The sequence below is a fragment of the Chroicocephalus ridibundus genome, chromosome 5, assembly GCF_963924245.1.
Source record: "Chroicocephalus ridibundus chromosome 5, bChrRid1.1, whole genome shotgun sequence".
In the NCBI taxonomy this organism is placed as follows: Eukaryota; Metazoa; Chordata; class Aves; order Charadriiformes; family Laridae; genus Chroicocephalus; species Chroicocephalus ridibundus.
Window position 1 is genome coordinate 59,224,107 of NC_086288.1, and position 19,836 is coordinate 59,243,942.

At 40.2% G+C, this 19,836-nt stretch overlaps 1 protein-coding gene across 9 annotated transcripts in view; it reads right to left on the reverse strand.

Annotated features, from left to right (window-relative positions):
• Nucleotides 1–19,836, reverse strand: part of LDB2 (LIM domain binding 2) — a 375,747-nt gene that overhangs the window by 202,914 nt on the left and 152,997 nt on the right. For 3 of the 9 annotated variants that reach the window (XM_063336652.1, XM_063336656.1, XM_063336654.1), the window contains exon 1: nucleotides 17,420–17,757. In XM_063336652.1, coding sequence (XP_063192722.1) covers nucleotides 17,420–17,551 — 132 coding nt within the window. In that variant the 5' untranslated portion in view covers nucleotides 17,552–17,757. Of the gene's footprint in view, nucleotides 1–17,419; nucleotides 17,759–19,836 lie in introns of those variants that run through there. The other 6 variants (XM_063336650.1, XM_063336651.1, XM_063336657.1 and 3 more) reach the window with 4 other exon arrangements.

Consider the following 19,836-nt stretch of genomic DNA (forward strand, 5'->3'; position numbering starts at 1 on the left):
CTAAGATGTTTGTTCTGTTTTATTGTTTTCCTGTTGTGAACCGCTGCACTTAAAATATGCAAGATGCCTAATGGAAGAACAACTTTACAGACAAAGATATGACAGGACTGGGGAGCGAGTTGAGATGTACTCTGTGAGGATGTGGTGTGTGTTCACAGTATGAGAAACTACTTGGGGACACAAAGTGATGGAGAAGAGGGCACCAAAGGAGAGATGAAGCAAGAGGACTTGCAAAAACTCAGACACACTAACCAAAGGCATCGTTTGGAAGAACTTCAAAGCAATCTATGACACTCTGCAGACATCACCATCTGCCACATACTTCTAAAGATTTGAGCTCTCAAGGGGCTACTTCCTGCAAGACATGAACATCTTCACAGAAGAGATTAGAGATACATCATGAACTATCTCATCCTGACCATTTATCATGATAAAGCTGCCAAGTGCATTAAATTTGCATAAAAGGATGTGGTCGCCTTTAATAAGCTACCTATTTCTTGATTTCTCAGTGACAAAAAATGAATTGAAACACATTTAGTAAGAGTGCTGCGACTAATCATTGAGTGAACAGTCTTTCACAGAATTGCCACGCTATGATCTAGCTCCAAGATCTTGTAAATGTGCTTTTTCATTTATAGCATAAGTTTAGGTTGTCAGCTATTACAACATTGTGCATCTCTCTAAATGAATGAGAAATGCCAATTTAAACTTGTAAAAAACCCAAATCTCTCTTACAATGTCACTTAAAAGGAAAAACCCACAGCATTCGTACTTTGAATGATAATCAGTGGTGGAATCATCTGTATTCATTGCAGTTCCCTGTATCAGCAATGGAGGTTCTGCGTGAAACTTCAACTAATTTCACTTTTCTTTAAGTTTTTATGCTGACATATCTAACGTTTTCATGTGTATATTGTGATAACACCCAAAGGGAAATCCTGAAGGATATTAAAATCTTTGTAATCTAGTGAAAATTTGTTGATAAATAATATATTATCTTTTCACTGAGTTATTACTTCAGTATAGTTTTTTAGATACATCCTAGGCAAGTTTTAAATGTAGCTTATCAAGGTAATAGAAGTTAACTAAGTAAATCATCTTCACTAAAGGATATTATCCAATCTTGAACTTTCACGTGAGGTCACAACAAATTTCAAAATGTCTTTTTAAAGACACTGTGTGCTGCATCAGCAAACCCTTCTGCTTTTACTGTTCCCTTTGGGTTAGTACTGTCTATAAAAATGGTGTTTAAACATCCGTTCTGTTCATGGTCAGTCAGACTGGTATATTTGCTGGCAAGTCACTTCTGAAAATCTTGCCTTTCCTAAAGCTAACTTTCACCATTTACTGTATATTCTCCTATTTCCCTGAATCCAAGAGTAAAGAAGGGAAAATCCTGGTAAAACTCACTATGGGAAGAATACCTTGAATGCACCAATTATCTGCAAGTGTGCGTCCTTCTTCCTTCCTCTTCCCTCCAAATGACACGGTTTCCAATCAATTCTTTCCAGATATTGTGTTCAGAGTCTCCAGTAAAATCAGCAAGCCATAGACAAAATCCCAACTAGATTTTACAAGAGGGTTTCTGTGGGATGGAAGGGACTCAGCCTCAGCCACCTGGTAATGAGCTCCTCTTTCCACCCGCCACTATAAATACGATTTACAATCTTCCTCCAAAACGCCTGCAATACTCTAGGTTAATACATGAGATCTCACCCCCTCTAGTGACTGGTCCCAGTGAGAATAGGATACAGTTACTTACTGATAGTTAACACAAGCCTTTCCTTCAGCTTTTGCTGCCGAGGATCCCAGGTGCTGCACACTGGCGGTGCGGCCATACTGCCTGTGCTCTCGTGGAGGCTCCTACGGCTGGAGCCCTCCAGGCTCTTCTTCCCTGAGGGCCGTCTGCTAGTACTTGACTAACGAGGCCAGCCTACGCGACTCTAGTTTAGAAATTAAATGTATTGGCTGAAAGAGGAGCAAGGCAGAGAAGGGTATTTACGAAGCAACAACAAGAGCCTGCAGTCTGGAAAATTTAGGCCCCAGCACAACAGTTGCCTCGTTCAGACATGGCCGCTCCCCTCCAGGCACGGGGCTGCCTTGTGGAAAACCCAACAGCACTCCAGCTCAGACCTCTGAAAAAGCTCAGTAGCAGCATTGCCTGTTGCACAAACGTCTGTCTTTAACAATATATTTACAATCTGCCTGTTACTGTGGTGACAGAGCACCTCAGAGCCTTTAACCCCCTTATCCTGTGCCCCGCTCTCTCCGCAGGCACCAGAGGAACATAGGGGAGCTTGTGGAAACTCAGCCGACTTCTGATGAGGCCTGGGGTACCGGCCTACCAGCCTCCTTCCCCCTCCAAAAATACTACATGATTGCAAAGGCAAGCTAATAATAAAAAACAGTCCTTCGATGAGGGTGCAAGGAGGGAATAATTTGAAAGTGTGGTAGTGAGAAAATTTCGCTGTCACTGAAGACTCCAACAAGGTTGCACCTCAAAGGCACAGTGTATAGAAAGCATATAAATGCTATGGTGAAGCATTTTCTGCGAGAAGCCACATGAGAATTGAAGAGTCTGTTATCTTTGGGAAGAACCTGGTAATGTCTTTCTGTCACCGCAATAAACAAATAAACCAGCGTTCACCACAATCGTCACCTTCCTTGTGATTCCTCTACAATTACATGGTGGGGTCCCAGCTTTCTAGCCCAAATCACTTTACCATGCAACTGTTTGTGTTGTGCAAGCTTTTTTCAATGGATTCAATGCTCAAAGCATAAAAGGCAAGCAGCGATACACATTTCAATATTTAAAAGCATAAATAAAAATCTTAATAGATCCCAGATGTTTCATTTCCTCCAGCCTTTGTCAATGATTGAGTTGGTATTGATGTAGATGGTTTTTTTAAGATCAGTGGTCAGTTTGATGCTGAAAAAGGTTTAGATGTCTGGGAATTTCAAATGCAATTCCTAGAAATAAATAAATCATTAAGTAGATGCAAGGGAGACAAGTATGAATGCACGCGGCTGTTATTTTGCAAACTTATTTTATGGCCTGAAATGCACCCACAGGTTTTAAATGCAACTGACTGTGAAACAGACAGTAATATTTTGTCAACATACATAAAACCTTGTAGAGATAATGATTTCAATCTCATTTTCTTAGCAAAAGAACTCCAAAGGTTCATACAAATAACGAACTGAAGGAATCCATACTTTAAGGTAGATAAACGGTGCTGGTGCTGTTGAAGCTAATGAAGAATTTGTTATTTATTTCAGCAGAACTCCAATTTGCTAGCTACATCCATTTCTCACTTATTAAAGCAGCAATTTATTGTTTACTATACCAAACAAATAAAGCACTATACAGAAGGAGCATCTACAAAAAAAAGCTGCTGGGCCCAGTAACTGAGGCCATGCTGCCAAGCACACAAGTTCACAACTGTAATGAGTGGCTCGATTCTTTCCCTCTGATTTTTACTGGGAGAAGTCCTTAGCCTCTTAAATGAAAGCAATTGGGGGGGGTGGGGGGGAGTGTTGAAGCCCATATTTAGCTTGCACAGACCCATGATGTGTGCACTTGACGTCATAAAAATGCTGTAAGTCTGCCAGGTCAGCAGCCACAAACCCCACATGCTGCCAGTCGCAGGCTGAGCAGACACTAAAAGGCTATGAATTTCATTTAATCGTCTCCTTTCCCTTTCCTGGTAAAGCAGTAGAGGCTAGCAGCTGCTGGAGAAAAATGTTGAAAAATATTAACTATGAAGGTCCAGGATTTGGGTTTGATTGGTATTAAAACCAAATAAATTAAGAATAAACCTAATAAAAAACCTTGGAAAAATTGTTATTTATTAATACGGGGAACAATGTAGGCTTCAGAGTCCACTTCCAAGGAGTGTGTGGATAAGTTCAGCTAAATGCTGTACTTCATACAGCCTGCCAGATCTACCTACTATTCTGCTAATTTATGGGCCACATATTTCTGTCCAGCTGAATTTCTAATCGAGAAAAACTTCACCATCTTTCTGCCATTTGTTTTGCTACACCATATTCCTTAATAGCAAGTTATGCTTGTTTTTAACCATGCTTTCTATTATACCTTTGGCCTTTGTGAAATGATAAGTGCATACATAATCTAAGCCCCTGAACATGCGGTTTTAACACGTAGCCAACCATGGACAACACTTAAAAGCTGAATATGCCCTTCTAGTCCATTTAAGGTGCCTCAAATTCATCTCTGAGAAAAAAGGCATCACCTAAAATTTCTAAACACATTAGAATAGGTAGTTTCCACAAAACAAATTTTTGCCAAACCAGCTTCTGAACCTTCATATGCAGGGCCAAATGCTCCTTTCATTGATGTAAACAGGAAAGCTTTGCACGGGATGAGGAGCTGAGTTACAAGGTCAGACTGAAAGAAACCTAGGAAGCTTGTGACAGAGAAAAAGTTTTGTTTGGTTTGGTTTTTTAAAATCACAACAGCACCATTAGCCCACAAACTATGTTATTTGCAATAGTGCATCTGTGTGCCATCAATCTCTAAGGAAGGGAAAGACTGCTGGGCTGAGCTCTCAATTTATGTTTCTCAGTTGACTCTTATAATCACACTCAGTGTTCTCAAGCTTACTGCAGCTATTCTGGTAACAAAATTTGCACACCAGGTGGGTTTATCCAAGTTCCCACAGTCCTAATAATTTCATATGCTTCCTAATAATAATCTTGAAAATTATATAAGTAATTGTGTTTCTAAAAAGCCACCTTCAGCAAAATTAGCAGTTTTTTCCTCTCAACAGGAAAAATATTTTAATAAAGTAACTAGTATACGCTTATAAAAAATGGTGAAAAAAACTATTGAAAAAATCCACTCTTTTTTGATGCTGTCTTTTCATCTTTGTCAGCGTTCAACAAAGCTAATGGAATTCTGGGGTCCACAGACAATGAAAGGTCCCAAAATAGGATGGGCACTGAGCAGGACAAGGATCCCTTGGCCCTGCAATGCTGCGATCCAAATGAGGCATTAATATTTATATTCTAGACTGTGATTTGAAAGCATGCTCTAGCTCCTTGTGCAGGGGTGGGCCTAACCCAGCAGAGGTGCAGCGAACTGCTTCGCTTCCTTATTGAAATTCAGTCCATCTAATTGATACTGCAGAAGGCAGCAGCGTAATGAAATAGAGCAGAGATCATTTCAGTGGTTTTACCCATCTACGATCTCCTGCTTCTCACCAATGTATAACCCCGCACAGGACTCCACTTTTTCCAACTTCAGGCAGTCTCAGGAACGATTTAAGTTTCTATAATATGGTAATCATTAAGATATTGCTATTAGATCATCATTCAGAAATGTATCAAGACTGTGACTACCTTCATTTGTGTAACACCAGAAATGTTTTAGTTTTGCTTAAGGTAGCCCGGTTTCTTTCAAAATGACAATTTAAACAGCGCCTTTCCCTCAGAACCAGAATAAAATATTTATAACTACTTCATTTATTTGCAAGCAAATACAGGTAATGTCTGTTAAAATCAAAATCCATTAGACACTGGGTAGTTTTGGTACTGTAAATAGTCTCCAAAAGGCAACAGATGTGGGGACGGGGGAGGGGGGAAGCTGATTTTGTCTTTTTAATATTCCAAGTGGATCTGTTCTCACTGGCTAATTAAATCAGTAGAGTGCAAACAATAAAAGAAAAAATAAGTGTTGCCTTTCTTCCCTAGAACAACCTCTCTGGTTCATCTCTACTTATTTATTACAATAACTTATTTATTACAATATTCCTTCCCCAAATCCTGATGAAATAAGATATGTATTCCACAGCACCAGTTCCCATCAAGAAGAATATGCTATTCCTGTGGAACTTTAGATAAGATAGTCTTTCCACCATTAAAAAAGAATGGACTTGGAATGACCTGCTTTGAATGACATGAAACTGTTGAAGAATCACACTAAAAAAGTAATAGATTTAATAACAATATCAGATGTACAAATCAACTGGCAGAATGCTTCCCTAAAATATGTACTTGTTTGGCAAAGGCAGTAGGTTTGCACGGGTGTGCTGAATTATTTGAGAAGTAACGAAATGTGTTAATAACATTAAACAGTCATCTTCCAAGAACCTAGAATATTATGGTATTTTCTAGTCAGATAATTCTTTGTAGTGCATAAATACGTGTGATATCAACTAAAACATTTTGATTTGTGAAATCAAAATGAATGTGGTATATTTAGATTTGGGTTTGAAAGTATTTTAAATACTACTATCTACTTTTAGCCTTTAGTTAGTTACAGTAGATAGCACAGTACTAAAAACGGGCTGCAGATACAGAGCAGAACTCCACTGTGCTAGCACTGTACAAGAACAGAGAAAGTGGTCCCAGCCCCAAGAATCTTATTATAAATATAATGGTACACATCACGAAGACAGGGTTGTGTATAAGCATCAGTTGCCACCTAACTTTAAGAGCATAAAACTCAGCCAAGGATCAAAACACCTATGCATGAAACAAGGTAGATTGCATGCCCTGAGCCCTGTGCTGCCTCTGCTTCCCACACCAGCAAGTTAAATGCAAGTTCAGGCATGTAGGTCTACATATTACGTTTAAGTGACAGCACTGCAGACATACCTGAAGAGAAGGGAAAACAGAGGGATGCACACCCCTTGTATCGTAACGGAGCGAATTCAGCAGTAAGTCGGTATTTGGCAACAGAAGACAACCATTTCAGCCCAGTTGTTGCCAAGTTTTTGAAAGCGTCAGAGCCAAGGAAAGTGTTACAGGCCATAACGCGTGAGTTTACAGGAAAACTCCTCTCAAATGCTCAGGATTGTCATGAAAGAAAACATGGACGTCCTTGTTTGAAGACATCACAAAGTAACAATCCAGAGACTAGTGTCAGGTACTGTGAGGTCCTGAGCCTTTACAGATGCAGAGTTCCTTCTCATCTGCATGCATTATTGTCCCAATTTTAAGTTTATTGAGAATTTCTCAGCAAAATACAGCTTCACTGCAGTTAATGAATTATCCATAGCTGAAACACTCATCTATATAACCTCAAATTCAGGGCTTTACAGAGTCGCGTGCTTACTGTATCTTAGTTACTTTTTAACTCTGCTACTGTTTGAACATACTCAGCACCAAAAAGTACTATACTCCCTTCAAGCATTATTTTGGTTAACCAAATTAATGGTTGCAAACAAATAAAATATTTACTCTGTACTGCAGCCAAAACAGTGTTTCTTGATGTAATCTGAATGATGAGCAAACACCAGAGCACTGGAGAGAATAGCAGCCGGTCAGACTTAGTGAAATGATGCCCCATCTTATGAGACTTTACAGTAAAATACATATTATAAGGACTCTGAGCAGAAATGAGCCCACTACTGCTTCATTTAACACTATCTTGAAAACATAGTCAAGTAAACCAGCGAAGAGATTACTGTTGATAGTCGTATGAGAAGGCATTTATGGACACCCATTAACCTCTGGATTTTACCTGTTAGTTCTCTAAAAGATGCTCGTGTTGCTTTGTAAGCCACAAGGTGTCACAGCGGCTCAACTGGTAGGATTCTTGTCAGTCTAGACACGCAGGTTGCGGCTTCAGGTTACATACCAGTGCTAACACCGCTCTGTACCGGGAAGTCTGTGCTACGCTGCTTATTTAGAAGTGCAGCCCTTTGGATGAGACAATCAGTCAAGGTGGAACTCGGCTGCTTCGGGATGCTCTTGATGTGGGTGTTAAATAATCTTACAGCACCGTCAGGGAAGAGATGTACTTGGTGCGCTGGCATCTTGACCGATCTTTTTACTTTGCATTATTAACCCTGACAGGGTGTTAAGAGGTACTGAAAAGAGCTGAGCTAATCATTCACATCAAATAATAAATTTTATGAATTCCACTTTGTTCTACCCAGAGTTACTAGGAATTAATAAGTATTTATTTGAATTTATTAATTATTCAAATTTAAGACACATTTTTGCTCATCTTTCATAACAAGCAGGTGCTGCAAGCATGTAATATTCTGCTAAGACTATATGCTGTGATTGGTCATATATTGTGTATTAATGTTTCCCATCCTTGACTGGATGAGCACAGATGGAGCTAGAGCTTAAAATGCCAGGAAGCTTTGAATTTTTTCACCAATTCTTTTTTATTACATTTTCCTAAAGTAACTGCACGGAAAGCAGCATCCTGTCCCAGGAAAAAAATACGCACGTACATCATATTTACTGACCTGTAATTTTCCTGTTGCCACTAGTCACTGCCATTAATTTGCTTTACATTCATACACCAGTCAGTCCTGACTGAAAAGCAGTCAGAGATTCTTCTCTGGTGTGTTTAATTTCTAAGTATCATGGTTCTATCCAGGAGGTTTTGGAAACTCAAAACAGGAAACGCTGCATCTCAGCTTAGCCTGTATAAAATAAGCAACTTCTTTCCAGAGTGCTTAACAAATTTAAATTTGCATTCTGCAATTATTTGTAAGAATAAAACTCCATTGATCAACCATTCACAGAAACGCATTAAGAGCAAGAGCATAGCCAAAGCAAATTCACTGTTAAACTTGAGTGAATAGTCATGGAAATTTTGCATGTAGTATTTGTTGTACTCAGGTAATGAACCTTTACCCAGTGCGTTGGCTTTTCATGTCCCATTATTCATGCCAACACATTCATTAAAACGGGCCTGTGCTTTTTAACATAATCAGCAATGTGCATAGGTGTGGCCTTCAAAGAGTTATTACCACAGTTTACAGGCATGCTGTTCGTAAATACAAGCAGAACTCCAGTCAGTGCAAAATGCCAAGCTTCCCACAAAACATATGGTAATTTTTGCTCTGTAAAATGGATAGATGCGCTATATAATGCATAATTGCAGCACATTATATCTGAACTTCTAATTGCTTAAAATGATACTTCAAATCACATCAACAGCATTATTACCTAATTACCCTAAGGGTTAACTGATACTCCAGTGATTAAGTCTAGGTAGAACTGATAGAGCTATTGTATTGCCTTCATGCACTACAGCAAGTGGTATGGTTGCAAATGCCCATATAGAACCTATGTCCTGTCGATGTTTCTAACATCTTGGTACAGTGAAGAAAAAAAGTGGAGAAACGCTGGCCGAGTTCCAAAAGGAGGGAGGGTCCCACAAGACGCTGAACAACTTCAACATGAAGAATTTTCGTTTGCTCTAAAGGAATTATTTAGAGCAGCAGTTCTTCTACTTTCTAGTCACAATAATATCATTGTGATGTGAAATGGAGTAACACGAAAACATTTTTGGTACTTAAAGTGGATAGAAGAATTATGGAAGATGGTGACACTGATTTGAAAAGGCAAGGTACTATCAGAATATGGGAGACGGAGTGAAAAATACACTTGTAGGCCTTCTTCCACTGCCACATAACCCATTCATGAGACTTTTGTAAAACGCATAAAGAAAACATAGCATTCTAGGTGAACGGCATTTCACATTCCTTTTGTTCAACTGTAAAATACTATCCTGGTTGCAAACCTAGTGGCAAAGCAGGTTTCATGCCTGCCTCAACAATGTCACCTGAAGCTGGAGGATCTGTAGTTCATGGAAGAGGAGATGGTTAGGAATGCTGGTGCTGCTGACTGCCTTCCTGAGGGAAGGAGTACCGTGAGGGTGCTTCAGCTTAAACAATAATAAAACTAAAAAGTTTCATTCTATTTACTTTCTTGTTTTCTGAGCATTTTCCTCTCTACATGTGACTACTGTATTTAAAGAGCAAGAATATTTCTTTTTCTATAATGTGGTCAATAATATTTCAGAAATCTCTTTATAACCCGCTCTAGGACAGGTTATACATTCTTCTTTCTCTCATACAATCTTCTGCTAATGGCTGAAGCAAAACTACACAACTGGAACAAGAATCACAATAAGGTACATGAAATACTTTAAATGTGCAATGTACCAGAAGTCATAATTTTCTCAATTTACTACTTTAGAAAATAACCTAATAGAAATGCAGTTAGAAAAAACAAATGTTTGGAAGTCCAAAAGAAAAGTAAAAATAGTGTGCTGCACAGGCGATGTAAGACTGCACATAATAATGTTCAAACAGGGACAGTTGCTTTTCCCAGGTATTTAGTTATTCACGAATGAGCAAAGTTGATCTATGTTTAGGTCTATTCTTGCATCTGCCTTAATTAGGGGTTCCCAAATATGGTGACTTTTATACACACATAATGTTTCATTTGCCCTCTGGACACAATAGATAAGGTCATCCAACTGGCCTATGCAATTCTTCTGGGTCATGAAGGATGCTCTAGTCTGCAGCTAGCAGTTGTGTAAAACCGACAGGATCTGGACAGATATTGAATCTGCTGTACGCGAGTAATCTGACAGCAAAACTATACACAGAGATTAGATTTCCCCTTTCGCTTTTTAAACACACACACGAACGGTACAGACAGATTTGAATGTTTCTGTGCAGCTAACTAGGCTTGGCAAGCTGACTCTGTGGCTTAGAATCAGGAAAGATGGGTATCAGCAGGTATTGCAGATCGTGTGTGATAGATATTACAGCAATGTTCTAATTTATTAGTTGTTTGGAAGGATGCAAAGACCTAACTATTTAGTTTGGAGGTAACAGGCAGTAGATTTGAAGTCCATTTAGAAACCTACATAAAGTTATGGCTTTACTTTGTCAGTTGTGAGTTTGTGACTCTGATCTGGCCAAGTACCTGGATGCGAATGTTGACAACAGAAAGACCTTAGGGAGAAGTTCTAGTTTGAATCTTATATTTTGGCTGTAGTTATTAGAGTTATTCATAAAGAAGAATTCTGCTACACTCAATTCTCATGCTTCAAGTCTGTATGATGCAGATGGGAACACCACCCTGGCCAAGAGCTTCATCATGATTATGTCTTCTTGACAATGGTGTATAAACAGCAAGGTGGTGCCAAGGCAACCTAAGTCTCGTGGAGAGGACAGCCTGCTCATGTAAAATTTATGGCCTTTGCAAAGCCTCTACACTACCAACACTCTTTAGTCCTGAAGAGGTGATAATCTTAGAAAGTCACCAAGTCCTAGTTCACAATTAGTTCTGTAAAGGTCTCATTTTTCCAGGTCGATGATTTTTGACTAGACCCATAAGGCACAAATGTGCCAGAGTTGTCTCCAGAAGCATCAACTGTTCCCATACTGAGGTTTATGGTCAGCAGGTGGTTCTAGTTGATCCCCAGTTACCTCAGGAGTACCAAGTGTACTATTCGGCTTAGATTCGTAATTTACAGGCTTTAGTTTAGAAGGGCATGGCAGTTCACCACAATGTAATAGAAACGGAAACAGTATTCTGACCTTAAAGTGCTTTCTCTCTGAAAACAGTGACCAAACACAGAAAGAATGTACTGGAGAAAAGAAAGACACAAGTCTAGGGAGAAGATATCAGCCAGGGCTTCAAGGAGGTTTCTTTCACTACTATTTTTGCCCAATAAATAATAGCATTGAGACCTGGCCAACAGGCCCTGGCCTGCCACAGTCTTTTTCAGAGACTAATCATCAGCCACTTTGGGGCAACCCTCTGAGGCTTCTAGAAACAACTTTTGGAAAAGAGCACCCAGCAAAACTGAGGATATACGCTGGCCTGTTTACACAGTACTATGCAGGAAAGAAAGCTCTTCTTGGGGAGGAAGCAACCGAACAAAGTATCGGCATGGTTGGAATGCCTGTTTACAGCAGATATGCAACTTTTGGCAAAAAGATACAAAAAAATACCATTTGAAGTGAGGAGTCCAGCTAAAAATATTGCAATGAGTTTAGCAATCTGCCCATACCCTTTTTCTGTAAACAAAGAAAGTATATACCAAAAAACAATGATTTTTTTTTTTTTATCTGATCTTGCAATCCTACTGCAGGCAAAACTCCAGCTTAAACAAGAGCACAGGACTGGGGCCTTGTTATGATCTCTATTTTGTTCCCTCTCACCATCCAGAGGTTTCTATTTTTGAGACTGGATCTGCATAGTAAATCTTGTTTACATCAGGGAAAGACTGAATTTAAGGTTTTTTTAAGTGGATTTGTGGTTTAAAGAGTAAAGAATGAAAAAGAGAAAAGGAAGCATTGAAAAGGCTTCTTTAATAGAAAACGTAAGCATCAGAGTGACTTGCAGAGGAGATCCATTTTTACACTTGCACACTGACTTTCTCTCCCCCCCTCACCAGCCCCTGCCCCCAAAAGCTCCCTGTTCCTTATGCGTGCAGTTTACATTCTATATTAAAACTTTAGGGGGAAAAAAAAGGCAGCAAGACATCCCTGACTGTAAGCTAAGGATCAGCATGGAAAGGAAGTAGAGTCTTTTTTTTTCTCCCCCAGCCTCATAAGAATTGTTAGTTTGTAACAATTTTAATTGAAAACAGCTGCAACTGAATTTTTAAAAGGGATGAAAAAACTATATGAAATAAAAGACAATCAGTAAACTAAGAGCTTTGAATCCATTCTGAAGTCAGTGTCTGCCTAAAGAAGTTCAAGGGTTTTCTTTTAAAACTGACGTTTTAGTTTCAGCAAAGCATGATTTGCAAGTACTCTTTTAAAATACTTTACTCATGTTCTAAGAATTGTTAAGTATTAGTATATTTGTGGGTGAAAGAATATTTCCTCAAAAATACTTTGAGACAGAAGTTTATGTGTTTTCCCCTCAGCAAAACAAACTCATTGGACAAACTCAGACTTATGTACACAATATGAGGGGTCTGTTTGCGATACTAAGTTGCTATGTGAACAAACGTGATGTCACAACATAGATTTTTATGACTAATCTATTAAAAATGCATCAGGAAGAAGAAAAAAAGACTTTCATCTGATAGCAATGTGAGGAAGTAAAATAAGAGACATGCATTAAACTGCAGAAATTTTGTTTTGCTTTGATTGCTTGGCTTTAAATATTTGGTTGAATATGAATGTCTGTGTAAGCTTCCCGTTCATTTAGTAGCTTTTAAATAATCATAACATCCTCCTTTATTTTCCTTTTAATTTTCTTTACGTTTTCTTCCATCATGAAATCTCTACTTTTGTGAAATTCACTATACAGTTTAATATGAGTTTAATATGATTTAAGATGATTGTCTTTAAAACAAATACGCTACTAATCTAGTTCTCTAGTCATCCTTAAAACACTGCTCTCTTAGCCAGAAGGAAAGCCGTGTTTTGCATACAATGGCGATGTAGAGCATAACCTCTTGTAGTGGCAGAGAGACATACAGGTGAATTTAATACATTATGATATGCAAAAGTTCTAACAGTATCGGGAACTAAATAAACAACTGAAAGGCTTGATACATTTCTTTGATTATTGGCAATAAAGCAATGCCTCAAACTTTAAACTGTCAGCAACTGCAAGCGATCTACCCACAGCGCACTGTAATGTTACTGAAAAATAATTATATACAAGATATAATCACCTTTTGTTTTCTTTTAAGTGTGAGCAATTTCAAATGAATAAAAATTAGAACAAAAAAGGATTTACAACATCAAAGTGGAAAAGAGGCTTTTTTTAAACACCGAATTTTATGAAAAACAGAGAAAATATTTAAGCTAATTTACCTATGCTGTGTATCGCTAGCTAGAACTTCAGAAACTGCTGACTGTGCCACAACAGGATTGCTTTCTTGAAATGTTAAACTAACACAGATATAAAAATATTAAGATAAACTGAGTGAATGGTAATGAAATCCTTAAAACCACACACAGAGCATGGAAACAGCTGCATTTTGGTTAACCAGAAAGTTAATCAACTATGATAGAAGTAAATAAGATTTATCTTTATATCTGCCAGAGATTATTAAACATTTAAATATTCATTTTACTTCTTCAAATCAGGATTGTTGATGCATTACAAAACGGCACTAGGCGCTCCCAAAGTATTATTAAGAAAGCACGTATTAATTGCCATTTAGAAAAAAGTATTACCAGATTAGATTTCTTTGAACAACTTTTAAGGAAGGTAAGGTGTTCCTGTATGCTGGTTAGTAACTCAGACTCCCTAATTTACTTTAGATCACATAAGAATTAGCTAGGTGGTGGACTTTTGCCAGTACTTACATCATAAAACCACCCCCTGCCTGGGTGTGATTGGAATTCTTCGCCTAAGACTGACCCTGCATTTAAAAAGGCAGTTGTAGGTTCTGCACGAGGAGCCCATAAAGTTGTCAGAAGTTTGGAGAGCAAAAGTTTGCGCATCTAGCGCAGGCCACAGTTGCTAATTCTTTACTTTCATGACCACCATTTCTTCCTAAAGAAAACAAGAACAACAAAGATAGCCATGCTGCATCTAAATGACCTTTATTTATCACTCTGTACTTTGTCTGCTTAATACACTGAGCACATCCTTCACACCGACTATTATTCCCTTCTACCCAATGCTGACACAAACCCGAGTGGAAGCAGTGGATTTCTCAGGGAGCGTGCCCAAGTGCAGAGCCACTTTGAGGACACTTCTACCTCCCCCAGCATAGCGTAGACTTTGCTGCTGGGGAAGCAAGAGTAGAAATGGCATTTACTGGTGGATTCCCCAATGGTGTCTCTACCAGCCCATTGCTTTTTTGAATCATTCTCACCTACCTGCAAGCTCCAGAGAGCAACTCCAGGAATTCACTACAAAGGTGGGCTCTACAGATGGAGGGGAGAAAACACAGACAGGACATACAGATACTCCTTTCATAGGCTCTCCATCCATCCTCTGTAAAAATTAATTGAATTATGTATGTTTTGCTCTGCCTTGGAACTTCCACCACTGCAAGGGACAGCAGAAAGTCTGACTCTAAAAGATTATTAAGAACATTTTTATTTCGTAGGAAAACAGAACAATCCCAAAGGCTTTATGAGGATATATTTGGGACAAGAACTGCAGGTTCCCATTTTTCAACACATCCTCACTTGCCACTGGCTCTCTCCAGAAGTTGGGTCCAAGTGGAATCTGCCAGCTTGCTACCCCCAGTCTTTTGGAAAGTTTCTTTGTAATTCCTTTCCCCTTAAGCTGCTTTACTTATGCTCACCTACCCCCTGGGGCTCACAGAGTACAAGCAGCCTCCTTCAGAGACCAGTGCCTACATTATTCCAAAGACTGCCTGAAGAGAAACGTTCACCCGGTAAGCCTGTATCACCCACAGCACAAGCACATTCCTTCCATGACATACAGGGCTCCATTGGTCTGGATTCAAAAAATTCAGAGCTAGTTATCCATGCTCCAGAAGCCTTCAACTACCAATTCCAAACATGCTTGGAAGTGCGTAAAATTAATGTGGAACTTCCACTCTCAACCTGCCCCACAAGACAGCACGGTTCTTTACAAGCTGTCCACACCTAGTCACTGTAAGTGTCCCAGGAAACTAATATTTTTTAATTTTTTTTTATTAAGGAAGGTGTTCTAATTGGAGGATGAATGAAATGAGCTGAAGCTAGCTAGAAAATACATTTCAACAAACAACAATGCTTACAGCACAGAGCTCAGAAATTAAAAAACAGAGAACCAGAATGTAAACACCGAACAATCACAGGGCAGAAGTATTTTTGCTCTGAGCAAATAAAAGCAATGCTGGAGCATAAGGCCTTCATTAACTAAGCACTGTCTGTCAGAGTAAAATGCTGCTGAAACCTATGGCAGTACTAGCAAGGAAGAGTAGGTTATCGCTTTTTGCCCACAACAGTCCATGTAAACGTGCACAGCAAAAACTGCAATTAAACGCGCTGAAGTCTAACTCAGCACACCTCAGCAACGCAGGAGGGGGAAGTTGTTTCACGAGTCCCTCAAAAACTTTTTTAGTGTAACATTTGTAAAGGAGCTGCAATCAGAAACTGGTCAATTATTAAAAGTACTACTAAAATAATATGTAGAAAGGCTAAATTAGCACTGACAGCTTTTCAGAACAGCTTGTATATAAAACCCTGAAGCAATCACTTAATGATACATGTTTCTTCTTTTCACTTGAAAAAGTCTAGAAATTATTACATAAATATGTACAGGAATTTAAGGAACAAAGTTGCAAGACACTGACAAACAGTAGCAAATAAACCCAGCAAAGCGCCTCATTCTATGTAAATGGCAGTGACCCTCGGCAACCAACAACTTGGGCAAAACTGACAAACAGTTGCCATGATTTTGGGAGCAATGAGCTGCTTGGAGTTTTTAGCCAGCACAAAGTATATTTACCAATTACTCCACAGCAATGTTTTAAGACTAGCAGTGACAACAGTGTTAGAAAAGCAGCTACCCCATAGCGGTTACCCAATCAGAAAGCAGGTCACATCTCGTTAGCTGTATCATATACATTAAACGTCACAGATTCTCCATAGCTTAGCTGACAATTCAGGCATGTGTGTTTATTTCATGATAACCTCATGTTCTCTTAAAGAATTACAATACAAACAGACCAATCTGAGATCCTTTGCCATGCTTCATGGCAACAATTTGGCAGATATTTGCCTCTACATAAAGCCGTTCACTATAAAAGATTAATACTTTTTAGAAGTGTTTTCAGGGCGCCACTAGTAAACTACTATGAAAAATTGCAGCACCAAGAATGTTGGCTGCACAAGCACAGACACATGGGCAGAAACGCAGCCGGATTCGGTCCACACAGTTTTCACTTCAACAGACTAAAAAGTGTGCTTTATTTAACCACATAAATAACAAGATGCAGCCTCCACTATTTTTTGTCTCGAAGTGACAAAAGTATTTCCCCTTCCCATTCAGCATATTCTTTGTGGTGGCTGATCTGGGTGTAGAAGCCAGGCTGTACAAACCACGAACAGATTATACAAAGCATAAGCAACAGTGAATGTAGTTTACATTATTGGGTACTTTTGACAGCTATATGATAAAGTCGTGAACCGATCATCTCTCTCGCTAAAAGTGACCGCATTCTAAACGTAAACATGAATTTCTCTTGTTGGTCGTCCTACACATGTGTTCTTTAAGTGCAGCCTAGGAATAAGTTTTTAAAACTCCGCTCCTGTTTTCTGTTATCATTCATTTTCAATTTTAACGAGTTTACAGAACAAAACCAGAGAAAGGTTCGTCTCTCCCCCTAAGCCTGCAACATTTCTGAATTAGTTTTGTACAAAAGCTCGAGCGATACCTTGCAATATTATAGCTGCAAATGCCAGCAGGACGGATCCTGAGCAAACAACACACTAAGGCAAAGAAATTTCCTGAGCCCAGCATTATAATCAATCCTGAAGTGCTGTACTGTAATTTCAAGATTTCAGCCTAAGCTGGTATCTCCTCAAAGAGTTGCTCTGCGTGGAAACATAATGAGGGATTACCCAATTAAAGTACTAAATTAATTAGGGTTCGTGCCTGCATATACTGTACTGTCTAGTGGGACGCTTCAGCTGGAATTCGGGCTGAAACCTCCCACGGTCCATGCACAGGAAAACAAGGCTGAGGGACTTACCTCCGTCCGCGACTGCAGCCTCTTGTTCATTTCATATATTCGGTACTCTGGTTGCACCATGTATGGTGTGTGTCTCCTATAAAATGGGCCAAAAGGAGAAGAATAGAAAGGGTCATGTGGTGTGCTGGACATCTTGCCTGCGTGCAGAGATTCAAGCTACACAGAGTATCATCAACATCCATACAGAGCACATGGGCTGGGTGTTCTTCACAGTACAAAGTAGCAGCGCGCACACACACACACATCCAGGCTGCACGCACTGGCTGGGAACTGCTGTGGGAGCCCTCTATAGCAGGAGACGGGGGGGACGGGGCGGGGGGGGGAGAGGGAGCGGGAGCGCACAGGCTCCAGAGAGGGAGAGGAAGAGGGAGAGGGAGAGGAGAGAGAGAGAGAGAGACTGGATAGCTTCAGGCACCACCGCTCGTTTTTAAAGCAGCAGTTTCTGGAGGGGTCATTTCCTGTCCACGCTGTGGACGAGTTCAAAAATATAATTTTCCTCTCCGCCTGACAGAGGTCTAAGGTTTGGGTTTAATTTTTCCCAGCCAGGACCCCTCAGGAACCTGGCAGCAAGGCTTGTTAGCATATAGGTGGTTTAAAAGCTGCCTGAGCCAATCACCCTCTGCGAGGAGCACGCTTGGGTAATGTCAGAAATGTGATTACTACAAAATACATAAACACAGGCCACGACAATCCCCGCCGCTTGCAGCTGGTGATTCACCCGCACCCGGGCGCTTCCCCCCGCGCAGCTCTGCCCGCTCCGAGCGGCCGCGCTGGGCTAGCCGGGCTTCGGCAGCGCTCGCCACCCCGGCGCTGCTGCCTTTTAGGGGGTGGGGGGCTAGAGGGGGCTGTACCTCACCTCGCCACTTTGGGGGGACGGGGGGGAGGACGGCCCTGCTGCCGCCCCAGGGGCGGGATGGCCGGGCAGCCTGCACAAAGAAATAACCTCCATACACCACACTTGGCACAATGGAGAGCAGTCAAATGCTAATAACAGAAACCTCCCGGAAAAATGTAAAAAAAAAAAAAACAAAAAAACAACCAAAAAACCACAAAGAGCCGGGTGGGAGAAAGAGACCCCCGAATAACTGCTGGTGGTCCCGTTCGGCGGGGGTTCGGGATAAGCAAATGGATCATTTTAAAAGCAGCTATCCGGCTTAAAGGTGGCGACAGCTAGGTAGGAGACTGGTCCCTGCTTTCAGGCTCATTCCTGTGCACAAACCCAGTAGTGGTTAGAGTACATTACTCTAACGATACCTAAAATTGGGGGTGGGGGTGTCCGAGGGGGGAAAGGGAGGGCAGAGGGGAGGTAGTCACCCTTTGGCGGTGAAGGATGAACTTTATCTGTTGAATCATACTTGCAGGAAAGTGCTGGGAGCGGATACCACGTGAGCAGAAAAAGTCCTCAAAATATAGAGGAAACAAAATGGGCTCATCTGCTACATGTGAAAGTGCAAGGTTTAAGCGGAGAGCCTTCAAATTACCTGTATGAAAAAAGCCCTTGAAGCACAGACTGTGTCTTTATACACAGCTGTAAAGTATCAGGCATTATTTACAGTACTGAATAAATGTAAAAACAACAATAAACAGCGCTGAATTAATCTCTCATGCAAATTCATTCAAGCAAATGGAACCACTCTAGGAACAGATTTAGTTAACTAATATGATTAAGAGAATAACAATCAGCTGCAGTCACAGCAGTTCTCAGACAGGGCGCTTTGCAGGAACGCTGTGGGATCACCCATTTCACAGATGGGGAAATCAAGGCACGCACCATTATGTTCCTAAATTTATGTAATAAACCTGAAAAATATTTGAGCGTGATATGGCTTCACTCACTGCCAAAAAGTTAATTCTAATCCAACTTAATGTAGGAATATTTTAAAACAGATTTGAAATATTCCAGTTTTCACTGGCATTTGTCTAAATCTGGAAAATCTGAAGTTATCTTTTCAGGATAAAATACAAAAGTTCACCGTTTTATTCTACTGACCACTCATCTGGATCACAATTTATCTTTGATGTACCAGCCACTGTTTAGCAAAACTATTTCTGTATACTCTTGTGGAATAACAGTTTCCGTAAGAAGTGACGTATTGAGTTGTTTTATAGACTTCCCAAAGCTTCTGTCACTAAACACAGAGCCAACAGATAATACATGGGGTATTTCTCTTCTCTCTTTAAATGCTCCCCAGATACGTTGCAAGGCTACGCTGTCGCTCCAGTACCATCACAGGAGATGCTGAGTTTAACAAATGGCATGTACAGCTTTGGCTCAATAGTGCTGCAGGGACAGTGACACTGCTCTGCCAGGGTTCACTGGCTGCACAAGAACCCTCTAACATGGCTACGTACCAAGGAGAAAACTTCCCTGCGTCTACCTTGTACTCTTAACAGATCCCAGCAAGGCTACCTTAAAG